At 42.2% G+C, this 22,129-nt stretch overlaps 1 protein-coding gene across 1 annotated transcript in view; it reads left to right on the forward strand.

Annotated features, from left to right (window-relative positions):
- LOC110490017 (cadherin-12) overlaps positions 1-22,129 on the forward strand; it is a 198,102-nt gene that overhangs the window by 145,508 nt on the left and 30,465 nt on the right. The window contains exon 7 of the mRNA XM_021563093.2: positions 20,008-20,261. Coding sequence (XP_021418768.1) covers positions 20,008-20,261 — 254 coding nt within the window. The remainder of the gene's footprint in view (positions 1-20,007; positions 20,262-22,129) is intronic.

The raw sequence follows: 22,129 nt of genomic DNA on the forward strand, positions 1-22,129 counted from the left end.
CACTTTATATTGGAGTACGGGCTCTCACAGTAGTAATGGCTGGAATAGAATGATTGGAACAATGTCATACACACAATTGTTGTCACGTTCGTCGTAGTGAGAAGACCAAGGCGCAGCGTGATGTGAATACATTATACTTTTAATAAAGATAGACACTAAACAAACTATACTAAATAACAAAACGACCGTGAAGCTATCATACAAAGTGCAGACACAGGCAACTAAACATAGACAATAACCCACGAAATACCCAAAGAAGATGGCTGCCTAAATATGGTTCCCAATCAGAGACAACGATAAACACCTGCATCTAATTGTGAACCAGTCTAGGCAACCATAGACATATGTAAACACCTAGATGGTAGCAACCCCATAAACCTACAAAAACCCCTAGACAGTACAAAAACACATACATCACCCATGTCACACCCTGACCTAACCAAAACAACAAAGAATACTCAGGTCAGGGTGTGACAGTACCCCCCCCAGAAAGGTGCGGACTCCGACTGCGAAACCTAATCTAAAAGGGGAGGGCCGAGTGGGCCTTTTTCACGGCGGCGGCTGGACGTGGACGGCAGGACGTGGACCCCGCTCTACCCTCTCAGTGGGCCCCGGACTGAAGATCATCGTAGAGGGCGTCACCGGACTGAGGAGCGGCTCTGGCAGCTCCTGACAGGAGGGAGATTCCAGCATCGCCGGCGTGACAGGCGACATCGGCAGCTCCTGGCTGGCTGACGGCTCTGGTGTCTCCTGGCTGGCTGACGGCTCTGGCTGGCTGACTGCTCTGGCGGCTCCTGGCTGGCTGACAGCTCTGGCGGCTCCAGACAGGAGGGAGACTCTGGCGGATCCGGACTGCGACCCGTCGTGGTAGGTTCCGGACTGCGACTCGTCGTGGTAGGTTCTGGACTACGACCCGTCGTGGTAGACTCCGGACTGCGACCCGTCGTGGTAGGTTCCGGACTGCGGCCCGTCGTGGTAGGTTCCGGACTGCGGCCCGTCGTGGTAGGTTCCGGACTGCGGCCCGTCGTGGTAGGTTCCGGACTGCGGCCCGTCGTAGGAGGTTCCGGTCTGCGGCCCGTCGTAGGAGGTTCCGGTCTGCAGCCCATCGTGGGAGATTCCGATCTGCGGCCCGTCGTGGGAGGTTCCGGTCTGCGGCCCGTCGTGGGAGGTTCCGGTCTGCGGCCCGTCGTGGGAGGTTCCGGTCTGCGGCCCGTCGTGGGAGGTTCCGGTCTGCGGCCCGTCGTGGGAGGTTCAGGTTTGCGGCCCGTCGTAGGAGGTTCCGCTCTGCGGCCCGTCGTAGGACGCTCTGGACTGGGTACTGTAGCCGGACGCTCTGGACTGGGGACTGTAGCCGGACGCTCTGGACTGGAGACTGTAGCCGGACGCTCTGGACTGGAGACTGTAGCCGGACGCTCTGGACTAGGTCCTGTTGCCGGACGCTCTGGACTGGGTACTGTTGCCGGACGCTCTGGACTGCCGAGGCGCACTATAGGCCTGGTGCGTGGTGCCGGGACTGGTGGTACTGGGCCCGAGGACACGCACCTCAGGGCGAGTGCGGGGAGGAGGAACAGGGCGTACTGGACCCTGGAGGCGCACTGATGGCCTGGTGCGTGGTGTTGGCACTGGTGGTACCGGGCTGGAGACACGCACCTCAGGGCGAGTGCGGGGATGAGGAACAGGGCGTACAGGACTCTGGAGACGCACAGGAAGCCTGGTGCGTGGTGTTGGCACTGGTGGTACTGGGCTGGGGACACGCACCTCAGGGCGAGTGCGGGGAGCAGACACAGGATTTACTGGGATGTGGAGGCGTACTGGAGGTCTGGAGTGTAAAGCTGACACAACCCATCCTGGCAGGATGCTCATTCTAGCCTGACCAATGCGAGGAGCTGGAATATAGCGCACCGGGCTAGAAATGCGCACAGGAGACACCGTGCGCATCTCTGCATAACACAGTGCCTGACCAGTTACACGCTCCCCACGGTAAGCACGAGGAGTTGGCTCAGGTCTCCTACCTGACTTTGCCAATGTCCTCCAATGTCCTCCTCCCCAAAACATTTCTTGGGGCTGCCTCTCGGGCTTCCGTGCTAGCCGTGTACACTTATATCTTCGCCGCTCCTCCATTCTCCTGTATCCCTCGCACTGTTCCAAAGAATCCCATGCAGGCTCTGGCACTCTCCCTGGATCGACCGACCAACTCTCAATCTCCTCCCAGGTTGTTACCCATTCGTCCTTCTCCCGGGTCCATTTCTCCATTTAGCGCTGTTCCTCCCAATCACGCTGCTTGGTCCTTTTATGGTGGGTTACTATGTCACGTTCGTCGTAGTGAGAAGACCAAGGCGCAGCGTGATGTGAATACATTATACTTTTAATAAAGATAGACACTAAAACTATACTAAATAACAAAATTAACGTGAAGCTATCATACAAAGTGCAGACACAGGCAACTAGACATAGACAATAACCCACGAAATACCCAAAGAAGATGGCTGCCTAAATATGGTTCCCAATCAGAGACAACGATGAACACCTGCCTCTAATTGAGAAACAATCTATGCAACCATAGACATATATAAACACCTAGATGGTAAACAACCCCATAAACCTACAAAAACCCATAGACAGTAAAAAAAACACATACATCACCCATGTCACACCCTGACCTAACCAAAACAATCAAGAAAACAAAGAATACTCAGGTCAGGGCGTGACAATTGTCCATATTGATATCGTACCATTCATTCCATTTCAGCTATTATTATGAGCTGTCCTCCTCTCACCAGCCTCCACTGCTTCAGTTGCATAAGCTTTTTAGTATCAGGCCTCTATGACATGGGTCTCCAACCCTGTTCGTGGAGAGCTATCCTATAGGTTTTCGCTCCAACCCCAGTTGTAACTAACCTGGTTAAGCATATCAATCTGCTAATTATTAGAATCAAATGGGCTAGATAAGGGTCAGAGTGAAAACCTACAGGACGATAGATCTCCAGGAAGAGGGTTGGAGAGCCCTGCTCTAGGGGATTGGCTATACAGTCTACCCACATAATGCCTTTATTAGGACATTGTTAAGGACAATATCATGGATTAATGGTCCCATATGTTTTCATGAGGTCAGCAATACTGCTGACTAGTCATTTGAAGCTTTGTAGAAATGGTACCAGGTGTTTGGCTAAGATGTTCATATAGTACTATTATTGTAAAGTTGTTTTGTCGTTGCTGTGAATTAAATCTAAACATGTATATATATATGCCCATTAGTCTGTATTGGTAAATGGAACCTATATGACTAGCTTTAAAAAATAAAAAAAATTACAGACTAATGTGTAGCCTGTTCTGTCTGAAATGGCACCGTAATCCTTATATATTGGGCCCTGATTAAAAATAGTGTATTCTGTTGGGGATATGGTGCCATTAGGGAAACAGACTCACAGATTCATTTCTACAGTATTTGCTGGTAGTTTATTGCTGTGGTGTTGTTCATTACTGTACGGACAGTTGCTCTGAGATTAAATCTTAAGTGCCACTGCTATAAATATTCTCAACCTGCCATGGAAAGATTCATGTAAAATGTCATATGGTCACTTTGCAAAATGAATAAATATGCTCAAGGCATGTTGACCTGCCAGAATAGGCAAATACCTTTTGGATACTGAACCTGATTTTACTTTTGTACACATTGACTCGGCTTATATTAGCCCCCGTCAAAACAAACAAGAACTTGCTTAGAGCCATCAATTTCTGCACATGTTCCCACTTCCAACTTACACTGACTCACATGCATTCCCTATGCACAGTACTCTTGAGTTCCCCTCTGGCAAGTTTTAGGTGGTGGTGTTTGAGGCAGTTAAAACCCCAGTAGTGATTTTAAATGCTATTTGTTGGCAGCGCGGTGAGTGGTATAACACGGGAAACAGAGTAAAACTGCCAGAGAAAAGATAACTTTGCATAATACAACGCCGACATGTTTGAGGATATCTTCAAAATGCAAAGGAGAAAAAGATGAATGTCAGAAGTAGACATTGGCTGAGTTCCAAATGTCACTCTATTCCGTACACATCGCACTACTTTTAAGCAGAGCCCTATGGGGAGTAGGGTGTCACATAGGGATGCATCCATTACTTTTCAAGATAGCTGTTGGATATTAATGGCTCAGATAGATTATTTAGGTTTTTCCTGGAAAGATGGTTTCCCTCCCTTGATTAAAAAAGATGTATGATGCATGAATGAGCGAAAGAGAGAATAATTACATAAATCTTCTACCTTTGTGTCAGAGTTAAATATAACAAGATTCGTCAACGCCACCCAACCAGGTGCTTTCAAGAACTAAAATGTGCAGTTGCTACATTTTCAGGCAAAGCTCTTGTGTGAGCACTGTGCATTTTCACAGAAGCTCTCCTGTTGTAGTATTTCAGAGGCATTTCCCTTGTAGCACAATAGTGGTTGTTTATGTATAAATGTGAAAATGCACCTTTTGAGGCCAATAGTTTGAAGGACAATATATCCAAAAAGTTCTGTTCAAAACTTATTAGTGGGGAAAATACAGATTTTTGAATCAAGTTCAAAAGCATAAAAGTAGCTAAACCGGTGCAGACATGACAAAATGGTATCATTAATTGGTTCTTCTGTTCTGTTTCTGTGCCTTTCAGGGGATGTATGAAAAAGTGACTGAATACGATACTTTGGGGAATCACACACTCTTCAATTGTTTCTCTGGTTGGAAAAAAAAATGTCCATCCTCCCACAAATGCATATGAATATACTCCGTTTATCCTTAGAACTATGCAGGAAAATATGGTTGTAGAGAATACATATTTGGATTCTGTGCCATGTGTGCTTGGCTGCGCTTATGCTTGTGTGCTTGTATGTATGTACGTTTGTGTGTGTTTATACATATGGTCTGCTTCCGAGTGGATCATAGCTATAGTTCATCAAATCTGACCTTCTCCAGTTGTGAACAATGGATTAGAAAAGAAGACAGGCCCAGATTATGATTATGATGTAAATGAGGACATTTATTTGTTTACATCGTAAATACTGCAGATGGATGGGCCAGGGATGCCTTTCAATCCTTTCGCTCCTTTATTGTTTTTTACCTCCTGTGTTTGATATGGTGCCATCACAACAATGGAACAGTGTGATGTATTCCCCTCGCTGGGAGGTGACTGCACAAAGCCTTTGTCCATGGGGAAGATCGTTGAGCCACTCACACTGGATCCCCCCACAGCGTAGTTTTCTAAACAACATGTTCTTCGACCCATGTCTAGGACGCAGTGGGGTATGAGTAGATGGGTGTGAAAAGGGGAAAGATAGGAGGTTGGAGATGGAGTCATTATGAGTTCTTGACCGTGTTCTCAGAATGCTGAGCCGCCTACAGACAGCCTTAGAATGGATCGCTGCCCGTCTCTAGAGTGGTGTGTGCAAACAGGCCCCTATTTGAATCTCTTGCTCTCTCTCTGTCTACTCCCTCTCTCTATCTTGATCTCTGTGCTCTCTCCTCGCCCCTGCATTGAGCATCAGTGGTGAGAGGAGGTGAGGGCAGGGGGAAGCAGCAGCAGCTCTGCACAGTTTGGCAGACCCCTACTCAGGTTTGTTGAACGATAAGAGGTCAGGCATGGTAATGGCTTCAGGGGATAATCATCTGGTGCCTAGTCTGCCCATACAGAAACATGCAGAGCGAGGCTTGGAGGGTGGGGACGTACACATTGGGGGTTAGTCATCCCCTTTGCAGAAGAAAAGATTACCAGAGACAATAGACAGAGGTCACTGTAGAGGAATCGTCAGTCCTACCAAGGGAGGCATGCACATTCACATGCTGAGAGACACACACACGCGCCTGAATATGCATGAGCACAATCACACACATCCTGTGACACACGCACGCACATGCACACACACATACAAACAAAGTTACACACTTGCCCAAACTGAGAATGAACAACAGAGGGAGATAACTAATTGCCCATACAGTAGATCCGGGGCTTGTGCTTGTAAGAGGCTTTTAGTCAGAAAAAATGTGTTTGTGGTGGATTTGTCTGCTTATTCACTTCCTCTAAAAGATTCCTTTAAAAAGTGACTGGGCTGCTGATATGCACTAAGCCTAAAGTAATGATATTGTTTAGTGGCAAAATGTTTGGCATAACCCTTGTTGGCTCCTGTCCAGGGGATCCATTTAAATACTGTACAGGATTAATTTTGTCTCTTATTTAGAAAGACTTTATCTCGCATGCCAACCAGAAGTACAGCATGATGAGACGAATACCAAGCTAATAAAATTCAATGAAACGAAATGTGTGATATACTGTACAGTGGCTTTCGACAGTATTCACCCCCTTGGCATTTTTCCTATTTTGTTGCCTTACAACCTGGAATTAAAATAGATGTTTGGGTGGTTTGATTTACACAACGTTCCTACTACTTTGAATATTCAAAATATTTTTTATTGTGAAACAAATAAGAAATAAGACAGAAAAACTGAACTTGAGTGTGCATAACTATTCACCCCCCAAAGTCAATACTTTGTAGAGCCACCTTTTGCATGAATTACAGCTGCAAGTCTCTTGGGGTATGTCACTATAAGCTTGGCACATCTAGCCACTGTGATTTTTTCCCATTCTACAAGGCAAAACTTCTCCAGCTCCTTCAAGTTGGATGGGTTCCGCTGTTGTACAACAATCTTTAGGTCATACCACAGATTCTCAATTGGATTGAGGTCTGGGCTTTGACTAGGCCATTCCAAGACATTTAAATGTTTCCCCTTAAAGCACTCGAGTGTTGCTTTAACAGTATGCTTAGGGTCAATGTCCTGCTGGAATGTGAACCTCCGTACCAGTCTCAAATCTCTGGAAGACTAAAACAGGTTTCCCTCAAGAATTTCCCTGTATTTAGCGCCGTCCATCTTTCCTTCAATTCTGACCAATTTCCCAGTCCCTGCTGATGAAAAACATCTCAACAGCATGATGCTGCCACCACCATGCTTCACTGTGGAGATGCTGGTCTCGGGGTAAAGAGAGGTGTTGGGTTTGCGCCAGACGTAGCGGCTTCCTTGATGGCCATAAAGCTCAATTTTAGTCTCATCTGACCAGAGTACCTTCTTCCATATGTTTGGGGAGTCTGCCACATACCTTTTGGCGAACACCAAATGTGTTTGCTCATTTTTTCTTGAAGCAATGGCTTTTTTCTGGCCACTCTTTCGTAAGCCAAGCTCTATGGAGTGTATGGCTTAAAGTGGTCCAATGGACAGAGCTTTGCAGCTCCTTCAGAGATCAGAGATACTGTGCCTTGCGAAAGTATTCGGCCCCCTTGAACTTTGCGACCTTTTGCCACATTTCAGGCTTCAAACAAAGATATAAAACTGTATTTTTTTGTGAAGAATCAACAACAAGTGGGACACAATCATGAAGTGGAACGACATTTATTGGATATTTCAAACTTTTTTAACAAATCAAAAACTGAAAAATTGATTACAGCTGTAAGTCGCTTGGGGTATGTCTCTATCAGTTTTGCACATCGAGAGACTGACATTTTTTCCCATTCCTCCTTGCAAAACAGCTCGAGCTCAGTGAGGTTGGATGGAGAGCATTTGTGAACAGCAGTTTTCAGTTCTTTCCACAGATTCTCGATTGGATTCAGGTCTGGACTTTGACTTGGCCATTCTAACACCTGGATATGTTTATTTTTGAACCATTCCATTGTAGATTTTGCTTTATGTTTTGGATCATTGTCTTGTTGGAAGACAAATCTCCGTCCCAGTCTCAGGTCTTTTGCAGACTCCATCAGGTTTTCTTCCAGAATGGTCCTGTATTTGGCTCCATCCATCTTCCCATCAATTTTAACCATCTTCCCTGTCCCTGCTGAAGAAAAGCAGGCCCAAACCATGATGCTGCCATCACCATGTTTGACAGTGGGGATGGTGTGTTCAGCTGTGTTGCTTTTACGCCAAACATAACGTTTTGCATTGTTGCCAAAAAGTTAAATTTTGGTTTCATCTGACCAGAGCACCTTCTTCCACATGTTTGGTGTGTCTCCCAGGTGGCTTGTGGCAAACTTTAAACAACACTTTTTATGGATATCTTTAAGAAATGGCTTTCTTCTTGCCAATCTTCCATAAAGGCCAGATTTGTGCAATATACGACTGATTGTTGTCCTATGGACAGAGTCTCCCACCTCAGCTGTAGATCTCTGCAGTTCATCCAGAGTGATCATGGGCCTCTTGGCTGCATCTCTGATCAGTCTTCTCCTTGTATGAGCTGAAAGTTTAGAGGGACGGCCAGGTCTTGGTAGATTTGCAGTGGTCTGATACTCCTTCCATTTCAATATTATCGCTTACACAGTGCTCCTTGGGATGTTTAAAGCTTGGGAAATCTTTTTGTATCCAAATCCGGCTTTAAACTTCTTCACAACAGTATCTCGGACCTGCCTGGTGTGTTCCTTGTTCTTCATGATGCTCTCTGCGCTTTTAACGGACCTCTGAGACTATCACAGTGCAGGTGCATTTATACGGAGACTTGATTACACACAGGTGGATTGTATTTATCATCATTAGTCATTTAGGTCAACATTGGATCATTCAGAGATCCTCACTGAACTTCTGGAGAGAGTTTGCTGCACTGAAAGTAAAGGGGCTGAATAATTTTGCACGCCCAATTTTTCAGTTTTTGATTTGTTAAAAAAGTTTGAAATATCCAATAAATGTCGTTCCACTTCATGATTGTGTCCCACTTGTTGTTGATTCTTCACAAAAAAATACAGTTTTATATCTTTATGTTTGAAGCCTGAAATGTGGCAGAAGGTCGCAAAGTTCAAGGGGGCCGAATACTTTCGCAAGGCACTGTATTTGTTCTCTTTGTTGCCTCTCTGATTAATGCCCTCCTTGCCCGGTCTGTAAGTTTTGGTGGGCGGCCCTCTCTTGGCAGGTTTGTTGTGGTGCCATTTTCTTTCCATTTTTTTAATCGTGGATTTATTTGTGCTCCTTTGGCTGTTTAAAGTTTCTGATATTTTTTTATAACCCAACCCTAATCTGTACTTCTCCACAACTTTGTCCATTACCTGTTTGGAGAGCTCCTTGGTCTTCATGGTGCCGCTTGCTTGGTGGTGCCCCTTGCTTAGTGGTGTTGCAGACTCTGGGTGCTTTCAAAACAGGTCTATATATGCTGAGATCATGTGACAGATCATGTGAGACTTAGATTGCACACAGGTGGACTTTATTTAACAAATTATGTAACTTCTGAAAGTAATTTGTTGCACCAGATCGTATTTTGGGGTTTGATAGCAAAGGGGGTGAGGTGAATACATATGCACGCACCACTTTCAATTTTTTTTAAAACATGTTATTCTTTTCATTTCACTTCTCCAATTTGAATTATTTTGTGTATGTCCATTATGTGAAATCCAAATAAAATTCCATTTAAATTACAGGTTGTAATGCAACAAAATAGGAATAAAGCCAAGGGGGATGAATACTTTTAAAAGGCACTGTATATGATTTATATTTGGAGCAGATAAATACGGTACAGGGTCCATGGTCACAAATAAATGTGAGGTGCTAGTTTATCTCATTTAATATTATCACATATTCCAAATGTACACTATAACAATATGTCACCAAAGAGAGATGCATTTAGCTACAATGCAAAAAAAAAAAGGAACACAATTTCCAATCGCAAAACACAAAGCAAAATTAACAGTCATACAGCAGTATTGAAGGACAAACTGTAATTATTCCTCCCCAACTTGGCCTCTCTAACAATTTTACTTTTCAAAGTCAGAACCATTGTCAGTGTTCAGCTAGTCTAGTGGACCTTTTCAACCCGGTCTGTAGTCATCAATTTAACACTTAATTTTGCCAAAGCCAGACACTGTCAGCAGTCTCATTTCTCTATCACAAATGCCATTAGTGGGCTGTATGAACATTAAATCATCGGAGAGCCTCTAAACCATTACCGCTCCTTTGGTCCTGATGAGTTATTACTGGACTCTGAAAAAGGTAATGGTCAGATGATGTTTGAGGAGAGCTAAGTGCAAAGACAGCTGCAACGTCTTCAGTGGAGTAGTGAAACGTTTGAGCCTGGATTTCTGCTTGTCAAACAAAAGCTGAAGTAAGTGGAAGTATTAGATACAAGTGGACACAGTGCCACCCATTGGGCACTTAAGAATCAATGGTTTCCAGTGAGCGTTTCAATATTTATTCAATGAAGATTAAAGTCCTTTGAAAGTACAAAGCGAACTAAACCCCAAAGTTATGAAAATCTAATTTGCATTTATTCTGTTCATTTGAATGCAGACTTCCTGTCTGGATACAGTGTAACACTATCAGATAGAGCACATACCGTGCTGAAATGGAGAGAACAGTCTTACAACAAACATCTGTGGTTTGAGCTGGATATTATACCAGGAGGTTAGTGGAGTTATTTTGGGCCCTGGTGTGCAAGGCACCCATGGAGGAAGGCAAAGAAGATGCCACAGATCAGCAGGATTAACAGGTGGCCCAACGCAGAACAATACCTTCATCACGCTTTGAAAGTGTGTGTGTGTGTACATGTGTGTGTGTGTGTGTGGTGTTTTAGTTTTTTGTATCAAAGAGAGGGAAAAGAAAGTCAATCAGAGAGAGAGAGGGGTATATAGAAATAATACTATGAAAAAAGAGAGAGGAAGAGAAAGAGATTGAAAAAGGTAAATAAAGAGGGCTAAGAGCCACTCAGTATGGAGTTGTGGTTTCTCTCTGGTGGCCTGGAGGCGTGTGGATGTGGGGGTGTAATAGATTAGAGCTGTGTGCTAGGGTTCATCTCGGGGCTAAACCCTGTCCTATTAGAGTGCCAGGTATGTAGTGTGAGAAGTCACTCCACTACTATAGCCTCAGCTCGCTGCAGTGTGGACAGATAGGCAGAACTTCTGTTAGGCTACTAGCTGGCTTGCAGGTCTCCCAGACCGGCACCATATGGCTACGTCCCAAATGGCACACTATTCCTGATACAACGCACTACTTTTGACCAGAGACCTATGGGTCATGGTCGATAGTAGTGTACTATGAAGGGAGTCAGTCTCAGACCGACACTAAATCACTGTGAGAGAGCGGTGTGGGGGGCAGAGCAGTGAGAGAGCCAAGGACACTGAACAGTGTGACTGATGGAGGACAATAAAGTGAGCATCCTCTTCTCTATCTCCGCAGTGAGGCCACCAAATTCAATGCGGCACTCTCCCGGGACGTAGATGATGCTGATGGTCCCCTCATTGTGTTCCATGCTCAATTGACCAGTGATGGCATGGGGGGAGATGGAGGCCTAATGCTATTTGGACATCCCATGATGGGTAGAACTTAGTCGAGCTGTCGGTCAATCAATGGCTGAGATGACCCTGTGAAAATCACCCCCATACTGTAGCTCCAAACAGAGCTATTGGACCGGCCCTCAACCACTGAGCCATTTACTATACACAATGGCTTCACTGATCTGCAGTCAGAAAATACCCTACTTCCTTTGCATTCCTCTGTTGTTGTTTATGAAAATCACTGCAATGCACGTGAATGGAATTAAGAATTGTGTTGTGATGTGTTGACTGCCCTGCATGTGAAGACAAGGGAAGTTAATGATTCATGAGTGACATTGCACATACATAATACTAAATGGGATTTATGACTCAGCCTCTAATGAAATATTTATCAGGAAGGATTGATCTATTTTATACCTGCTTTCATCTTCCTGCTTGTTTTGTTGTTTGTTTGTCTGGTTGTTATACTTGCATTTAGCTAGCATAAACAGGTGTGTTGATCATGATCTGTGTTGTGATAAAGTGTCATAATGCAACAATTATTCTGTGAAAACGGGTTTATACTGTATTTACCTCAAGGTGTTAGCATACTGTAAGATGGTTAGAGGGGTGGGGGGAGGAGAAGGGAGGGAGGGAGGGAAGGAGGAAAATGGAGGGAGGAAGAAAGGGAGACAGAGGGAAAAAAACGGGGGTTGTTGAAAGATCAGTTATTTTAATATTGAACTCAAAACAAACAAATGGAGAACCTATTAAAAATGTATCATCCTGCTTCTGCTTCCAAAATAAAGCACCAGGGAGTAGCTAGGCTGAGAAATGGCTCCATAAAACACGTTCACCCGCTCAGGGAGGTAGATCAGAATGAGAAGCCAAAAGCAGCCCCCAAGTCAAAGCCATAAATACAGATTAAAAAAGTTAATTTGACAGTTTACAATATACTGCATGTACTGGTGTTTTCTTAAGTGCTGGTATAACAAATGTAACTTGTACTGTGTTATAAATTCATATTTTTATCATAGACTAAAAACATATTTTCAAAGCTTGATTACCTAAATGATTACGACAATGGTGCCTTGATTAATTCAAAATTAACAAAGTCCCCTTGGATCATAAATAGCGTTCAATAGAAAAACCTTGGGTTTCCTTCATTCGGTATCACCGCCAGTGCAACGAAGGTGCACATTTACATATCAAAGGGCTAGGCCAGCGAGTCTAGAATTCAAAGCGTGCTCTGTTGTGATGTTGAAGAGCAGTAACACTGACATGAGAGGAAGTCTGTCTGTCTGTCTGGCCTCTTTACACATTCCCCTGTTGAGAAGAGAGATCGTACTCTGTGGGTTGTGTCTCAAATGGCACCCTCCTATACAAGGGTCCATGGAGCTCTGATCCAAACAGTGCATGCACCATACAGGGAATAGTGTGCCATTTGGGATGCAAGCCTAGAATACCGTACAATAACTTGCATACCAATTCCTATCATAATGAAACACTTCAGGAATGTGGAAAGCTGAAAATGGACCATGGACATGGATCTAGAGAGGGAGGTGAGAGCAGTGTGTGAATTGTGGGGGAGACCCATTCCCCCAAAATGAGACATGAGCTTCCTTAAAAAAGCAGGAGCTCTAGTTTAACACATTTTTATGAAATGCATTATTGTAGTGGTACAGCGTTAAATAAGAAAATAAAATATTATTCCAAATAAAATGAACTCCCCACAACTCTATGTCATGGATTAAACCAATGACAGTTGGTTCAGGTTCTTTTAATCACATTGTATTAATTTCTCCACTCCGCCTGCCTGCCTCTCTCTACCTATCTTTAGCTTTTGCTAGTAAACTTTCTGTATCGACTGGGTTCAGCCTGCTAGCGAAATTGCAACATTGTTTTAACTGGGTCCCCACAGTTTCCTGCGCCGATCAGCTCAGGACAGGCACAGCTGTATTTGCTTGCATCTCGTATTTCAGCCCCTTTTCAGGTGTCCCAACTTTTAACATTACAAAAAAGATACATTTGTGAGCAAGATGCATTATTGCAGGCTATAGTGTAGGGCTAATGACAATCGGCAAAAGTCATTACACGTTTTGGTGTTTCGTAACAGATGTCTTTTTTAAAATTATATGAACAAAAATATTTAATTTTGTTTTAAATGGCAAGCCAGACAAAATTAAAAGGGCCTATTTATATAATGAATATGAATTCATAGTGCAGAAATGATTAAATATTAGAGCATTAGACCTCTCACGAAAGGCATCAGTCATACAAAAGTTATACTTAAATCCAAAATGGTTCTCTTGTAAATTAGTAAGAATGTCTCACCCCATGTTCGCGATGGTCTTTTTCCCTTTATTCAGATTACAACTACTCACTTTCGGTTATTTGAAAATGAAAGAATCTCAAAAATAGTTACTTTTTAAACAAGCCTAAGAAAGTTGGTTACAATTTCAGTTTAATCCACCTGAAAAGACAGAACTCATAATACAACAAATATTATGGTAAAACTCATATATACTAATTGATGAAAAAATAACTTATTTTGTTATATAAAAAAGGGTAAAAATCTTTGTAAATTATATCATAAATAGGACTGGTGGAGTTATGTCACACATGCTGCTAACACAGACATTGGGAAATGCTCTACCCAAAATTACAACTAACTAATTGCAGCACTACTACAATACTGGAAGAGGCAAGTGGAAGGGGGAAAAAGTAAGGAACTTGTCTGTCGGCCCTGTTTTAGAATTCAAATAAAAATATATACCAGTTTCATTTAAGGACCAAATAATTGACAGCTGTGCCACATAAATTGCTAAATAGTTGGGAAGTGATTTTCAATGTACCGATTCCATGGCACATGGTGTATGAATTGACACTCAAAACGACACCGGATTCAAAACTTTTTTTGAATTTGTTTGTTAATATAAATAATTATACAAAATTCTTTCAACCAATAGAATGTTATATATATTGGGCATACAATATTTCCAGGAGGCAGAGTCATTAGATCATTTATTTTGGGAAGGTGTATAAAGTTGAAGTCAGAAATGTACATACACCTTAGACAAATACATTTAATCTCAGTTTTTCACAATTCCTGACATGTAATCCAAAAAACCCTGTCTTAGGTCAGTTAGGATCACCACTTTATTTTAAGAATGTTAAATGTCAGAATAATAGTAGAGAGTGATTTCATTCAGCTTTTATTTCTTTCATCACATCCCAGTGGGTCAGAAGTTTACATACACCCAATTAGTATATGGTAGCATTGCCTTTAAATTGTTTAACTTGGGTCAAACGTTTCAGGTTGCTTTCCACAAGCTTCCCACAATAAGTTGGGTGAATTTTGGCCCATTCCTCCTGACAGAGCTGGTGTAACTGAGTCAGGTTTGTAGGGCTCCTTGCTCGCACATGCTTTATCTGTTCTTCCCACAAATTTTATATAGGATTGAGGTCAGGGCTTTGTAATGGCCACTCCAATACCTTGACTTTGTTGTCCTTTTTGCCACAACTTTGGAAGTAGGCTTGGGGTCATTGTCCATTTGGTAGACCCATTTGCTACCAAGCTTTAACTTCCTGACTGATGTCCTAATATGTTACTTCAATATATCCACTGAATTTTCCTTTCTGAGATGCCATATATTTTGTGAAGTTCACCAGTCCCTACTTTAGATTTTCGGGGGGGCCTATTTGTTGTTCCATGGAGTGAATCTGTTATTCAACGTGTTTTTACAGGCTAATAACAGTAAGTCCAAATAAAATGTTTCATCATATACTTTTTTTATAGTTTCAGTACTAGTCAAAAATTTGGATTTTAGATTCTTCAAAGTAGCCACCCTTCACCTTGATAATAGCTTTGCACACTCTTGGCATTCTCTCAACCAGCTTCACCTGGAATGCTTTTCCAACAGGAGTTGGAGTTCCCACATATGCTGAGCACTTGTTGGCTGCTTTTACTTCATGCTGTGGTCCAACTCATCCCAAACCATCTCAACTGGGTTGAGGCTGGGTGATTGTGGAGGTCAGGTCATCTAATGCAGCACTCAATCACTCTCCTTCTTGGTCAAATAGCCCTTACACAGCCTGGAGGTGTGTTGGGCCATTGTCCTGTTGAAAAACAAATTATAGCCCCACTAAGTGCAAACCAGATGGAATGGTGTATTGCTGTAGAATACTGTGGTAGCCATACTGCTTAGGAGTGCTTTGGATTCTAAATAAATCACAGACGGTGTCACTAGTAAATCACCCCCACACCATCAAACCTCCTCCATGCTTCACGGTGGAACCACACATGCGGATATCATCTGTTCACCTACTCTGCCTACTCCTAAAATTTTGACTCATCAGATCAAAGGACAGATTTCCACCGGTCTAATGTCCATTGCTCATATTTATAAGCCCAAGCAAGTCTCTTATTCTTATTGGTGTCCTGTTGTAGTCCCGTAGGGCGATGAACAATTGGTCCAGCATCGTTGAGATAAGGGGAGGGTTTGGCCGAGGTAGGCTGTCATTTTAAAATAAGAATTTGTTTTTAACTGACTTGCCTAGTTAAATTAAGTTTAAAAAAAAGTAAATAGTGGTTTCTTTGCAGCAATTCGACCATGAAGGCCTGATTCATTTATTTGGGCTACAATATGAGATGCAGTTAACTCTAACGAACTTATCCTCTGCAGCAGAGGTAACTCTTGGTCTTCCTTTCCCATGGCAGTCCTCATGAGAGCCAGTTTCATCATGGTGCTTGATGTTTTTTTTTCGATTTCACTTGACTGACCTTCAAGTCTTAAAGTAATGATGGACCGTTGTTTCTCTTTGCTTATTTGAGCTATTCTTGCCATAATATGGACTTGGTATTTTTTATCAAATATGGCTGTCTTCTGTATAACACCCCTACCTTGTCACAACACAACTGATTTGTTCATGCGTATTTAAGAAGGAAAGAAATTCCACAAATTAACTTTTAACAATGCACACTTTTAGCAAAGTACAGGTGACTAACTCATGAAGCTGGTTGAGAAAATGCCAAGAGTGTGCAAAGCTGTCATCAAGGAAATGTGTGGCTACTTTGAAGAATCTCAAATATAACACATTTTAATTTGTTGAACACTTTTTTTGTTACTACTATGTTATTTTATAGTTTTCATGTCTTCACAATTTTTCAACAGTGTAGAAAATAGTAAAAAGAAATAAAACCCTTGAATGAGTAGGTGTGTCCAAACTTTTGCCTGGTACTGCAGATATATAAATATATATTATGATTAAAAATCAAATAGCAAAATTATGCTTGGTATGACCTTCTTAATTAAAACAATTCCACATAGCAGTAGAAAACTGTGGCTGGCCGAGAGTGCGTTTACCTCCTCTAACCTTATTCTCATTTTGACTCTACTGTTACAATATCTTAATTAAATTCACTGCTTGGCACACTATACTTTACAATGACGTCTACAAGCCAAAGCTCCTGACCTTGAAAAATAACACTGTGGACAGGACTTGATAAAAATGTTACAGGACAAAGGAAAAGTTCAAGCAATAAAACTATTTTACAGGCTTGGGGATAGCTACCATAATTCAATTTTAGCAAGAGTCGATAATGTCCTCCTTCTAAAGATTTTGAAAGATTTGAGTATAACTACAGAACCAATTTACCTTGAATTTGTGTGCGCACGTACATTTGTGCATGCGTATAAGTGTACATGCATGCGTGTGTGTCCATGCATGCTCGCGTTCATTGGTGTTTGTCTATTTGTGCTGCGTATGTGGAGATGGAGTGCCATATCGCTCCAGGTCTCCAGTGAGAGTGTGTCTAATGAGGCCTACTGTAGACCTTCTGCTTCCCACCTCTCCTCTCAACCTCCTTCCACCTGTGCCTGTATTTCAGCTGAGTTATGCATTGCAGTGTAGTGCAGGCTGTGTAGTGTGTGTGTGTGTTGTGTGTGTATGAGGTATAAGGTAAGGGAACAGCCTTTATTTGAATGCAATTGATCCCCAACCTGAAGAACATACAAATACCTATGCGTGATAAAAGCATGTAAATAGACATATACTGTACTTTGTTTCTAAGGTGACCTTTTAAAAGCTAGAAACTCATTTACCTTAACATATTTGCAATGATCAGGTGTCTGATTGTGAGGCCATTTGAATGTATTGCGTGCCGTTCACTTTTACAAGTGTTGTGTAAACTGTAGCTATAGGCACCCTGCTCCTCTGTATTCATTTATTGCTGAGAGCGATTGAAAGTAATAGAGTGCATTTCCTGTCTAGAGAGAGTTGCTGTTGCTGAGCTGAGCCCAGTCAGTTGCATCTGGCTCACTGTAATCAAACCAGTCACAGTGGATGATGGTCAATGATTGCTCTCAAATTGGCTCCCGTTCACACATACAGCAGCATTTTATTTTTATCAGACACCTGTAATAGTTCTGAGGCTATCATGGAGATATTCCTGTGTGTCCCAAATGGCTCCCTATTCCCTACGTAGTGCACTACTTTTGACCAGAGCCCTATGGGCACTATGTGGAAAAAAGGGGGGCATTTGGGATGAAACCGTGGCGAGGCAGTTATAGTACCATGAAGATGGATGGTAGTCATTTACCGGGGTTGTGTCTTTGCATTATCTTGCTACATTCACCGTGTTTGATTGCTCATAGAAAATGTATCATGTTAAATTCACAGCTTCTTCCCCTCGCTTGCGGCCTCTTCAAACACAAACATTTTCTCTCAGCTATTACCAGATGTTTTTACTTGTTGGCACAATAAGGGGATTTTGTTGCCAGTGTTGGTGCAATAGTGTTATAGCTCTGTGTTATTTGTTTCTGTTTACTTCAAAATTACTGTCTCTCATGTGACACAAGACTAGTGGAGTCTGACCACCAGGCTCTGTCTGTGAGTGAGTGCTGTTGTGGTAACACATGAGTGGATAGTGTGTGTGTGTATGTGTGTGCGTGGGTGGGTGTGTGCATGCTTGCATGTGTGTGTGTGTATATATCTGTGTGTGTGTGTGTTGGTACGTATCTCTGTGTGCTTATATGTATGCGTGTGTTTGTGTAAATACGTACGTGAGTGACTGGCCGTCACACCTGAGATTCCAGGAGATAGGTAGTGGTGCGTATGTGGTTGTCACCGCTAGTGGATGTTTACATCGCAGCTGCAGACACAGCATGGTTACTGATGGTTAAGGATGCAACCCTGCGCTCCAGCTAATTGACCCAATCAGAGATGTCACAGACATAGGAGGGAGAACACTTTAAATCAACACTTTAAGAGAGCTTTCATGCATCAGTGAATGCTCTTGAACCCACCAACTACAGCAGCTCGACTTTATTGCATGGAGTGAAATCCATTGAGGATGTGCAAAACATTGAGTGGGTGTAACTAAACATGCATTATTGCAATTTCACCTTTGGTAGCCCTTTCTACTCACAGCCCTTGTCATTACATATACGGGCTGGAAATGTCAGATTCAGTCATTGATAATCACCTAAATTGGAACGCAGTGGCTGTACAGTAACATGCTATACATACATGATGTCAGAGCTCAGGTTCTTCGCTTCACAGCGCTGTATGGGTTTTGACTGATAGCTGCCATTAAAAACTTCAGCACCTCGTGCAACAAGCAGATGCGCCCATCCCTCATGAAAATTGGGCTACTTTTGCACATTTGTTGTTGTCTATGTGAGGGAAATGCTGTAAATTGAGAGGAGTCGTTGTGTTCTGAAAGATGAGACGTAGAGGATTATAATAAATACCACTTTGATGTCTTACAAGCAAACCACACACCCATGAGTACAAATGTGAATTGAACATTTCCATGTTTGAAAGGTCATGTCATATACAGTATCAACATTTATGATCACTATATTTGATCCACCGTTACAAGGATGACATGCATTATACCCTGGGTTGTCCTGAACAGAATGAGCCTATGTTTGTCATATTGTGAAGACAGTTAGCTGGGGAACGCGCTCTTGAATGCACTCATGACTCCGTTCTATGCACACCAAAATGTATCTGAAGTTCCGTTTGAAAGCCTAACACTGTAAGATCATATTTTATAACATAGCTAGCCATGTTGACGGTAGAATAAACTTTCAAATGATGCCCACCTGACCCAGATTGTGATTTATAAAGGAATGTTTTTGGATTTCGTAAACAAAAACAGTCATTGTGTGATGGTGGGGATGCAAGGCTGTGTTCTAAACAAAAACTACTAAAGTGTGCTTGCTTCAGTTCCTCGATGGTAAAGCTAGGAGAGCTAAAAGAAAGCACCTTATAGTTGAAGGCTCTTTCCTTGAGTCATAAAAGTGCATTGAAATTACTTAGGAACTGTGCACAGTTCGGAGAGGTGTCTGGCCACTTGGTGACACCAGTTAGGACCCCTCACTCCAACACTTGTAATCATTTTTTTCTTACCTACTCCAAAATGTCTATTAATATTATTATTATGTTACAGAATGTATCCAGAGTATATTCTTATTATGTTATTCGCAGATGCTGTGAATAGTAGGTCTACAGCAAATGTAAAATGCACATAAAATAATCAGTGCAATGTTTGGATTAAGTCTTGTGTCATGTGAAGTGTTGTGTCCTCACCTTTGGTCTGATCATTACCCCATGATCTCCAAAGTTTTCTCTTTGAATTGCTACAATGTTCATGCATATGCTTTGTAGGGCTATTCTGTTAGAAACATCTACACTTGGCCCTATCCATGCGTGTAAGGTGTTGAAGTCAACACACCTAATCATTTATTTTCTTTCTATCAGCCGCTGGACTACGAAACGAAGAAGGCCTACACCTTCAAGGTAGACGCATCCAACGCCCACCTGGACCCGCGGTTCCACAGCTTAGGAGCCTTTAAAGACACGGCCACAGTGAAGATTAACGTCCTGGATGTAGATGAGCCTCCAGTGTTCACTAAGCCCTCCTATGAGATGGATGTGTACGAGGACTCACCTGTAGGTGACATCATCGGAGCAGTCACCGCCCAGGATCTGGATGCTAGCAACAGCCCTGTCAGGTAAAGTAAAAACTGTTGTTATGGTTTAGGGAATATCATGAGGAGCTAGAAGACCTTGGGAGGCACTGTAAGATCTTTGTTCCTGGTCTACACTAACCTGATTCAACAACAATAAAGCCCAAACTCTCTTTATCTCTAGCAGTCTACCTCTAACTAGCAGCAGTCCTGTCAAGTAAAGTTACACCTTTTATTATGGTTTAAGAAATAGGATGAGTAACTATAGGACCTTGGGTGGTGCTGTAACACTATGTTAATTACTCCTCAGCCTGGGGGACTCCCATTTTGCAACTTACAGACTTTATTGTTCGAGCTGAACAATGCTAACTACTCAACTAACAATAAATCCCAAACAGGGCTGGGTAGGTTACTTTCTAATTGCAATCTGTTACAGTTACTAGTGACCTATCAATTAAGTAACTTTGGGATTACCAGAACTCAGTAATATGATTACTTTCAGTTACTTTTAGATTACTCTCCCCTTAAGAGCCATTAGAAGAACACAAAACAAATATTACCAGTTGATCAACATTTTTTGCAGGATAAATCAATGTTAGAAGTTAACACAGCTGGCAATAAATTGAGGTTTTACTTCATGGGTTGGTTATGTAGGCTTTTTCTAACCCATTGCTTTCTACAACAGATAATACAATTAGGCTTCGTTGGTGAGACTTTGATATCTCAATAATTTGCAGCTGTTTAAGTCTATAAAAAGTGTGTGAGTTTGAGCATGTGTTTGTTAGGCTTATGTTTATTTTTGTTCAGCTGCACTCGTGGTCTTCTTGAAATAAACACATTTTTTACAGTATAATACCACAGAAGAGTTTAGACGGGAGGAACTCTATAGCTGTGATCCACACCATGCAGCAGTTGCAAGAGCGCATTTTATACTGGCTGTCCACTGGTCACAAAAACAAGATACCTACTGTATCAATCATTGTTTTTGTGACCAGTGGACAGCCAGTATAAAATGCGCTCTTGCAACAGCCGCATAGTGTGGATCGCAGCTATGGATTGCAGCTATGCAATTGGGTTAAAATATATATATACACTACCATTCAAAAGTTTGGGGTCACGTAGAAATGTCCTTGTTTTTTAAAGAATAGCATTTTTTTTGTCCATTGAAATAACATCAAATTGATCATAAATACAGTGTAGACATTGTCAATGTTGTAAATTACTATTGTAGCTGGAAATGGCAGATTTTTAATGGAATATCTGCATAGGCGTTGTTAGAGTTGCGTCAACTCGAATCTGGTATCAGGATAAATATGACAATGAGTCACTGATTGTATGCTATGTATTTTTTATTAGCTAAGCAATAAGTGGTAAATGCAATTTTCGTATATACGGGCTCTCTGCCCCACCTCACAGGGCAAACAGAGAACTAACTTGTTCTTGACAAAGCTTTTATAAATATACTCTGACAGAAATAGTTCCTGCTTCCGAGCCGGCCTGTCAGAGTAGAGACTGGGCGTGGCTTAGACTCACCCAGCCTATCGTTGATTGTTGTCGTACGAGCTGGTACCAGCCCCCGGGTGCTCCAGTTGATATATGTAACTGTTGCTGTGTCGAGTATCTATGCGCTCATTCCCTAGATACCGTTTTCACATATCTGGTTTTTGTTATTGTTAAGTTTGAGTTCTAACAAAAAACAGTCTGTGGTTTGTTACATTACGTTCTTTCTGTATGTGTCCGTTTTTATGTTATTCTGTATTTTTCCATCATGAGAAAGGCCCATGGCCCTGAAACTGTTAACAATGTTTCAAGTCAGCTATGTTGCATAACACATACATACATCCACACAAGTCAACAGCAGATAATATTAAATCACATATATGGTAACGGGCTATAGTAAATAACACAGAATC

Source organism: Oncorhynchus mykiss, chromosome 15, assembly GCF_013265735.2.
Source record: "Oncorhynchus mykiss isolate Arlee chromosome 15, USDA_OmykA_1.1, whole genome shotgun sequence".
Taxonomy (NCBI): Eukaryota; Metazoa; Chordata; class Actinopteri; order Salmoniformes; family Salmonidae; genus Oncorhynchus; species Oncorhynchus mykiss.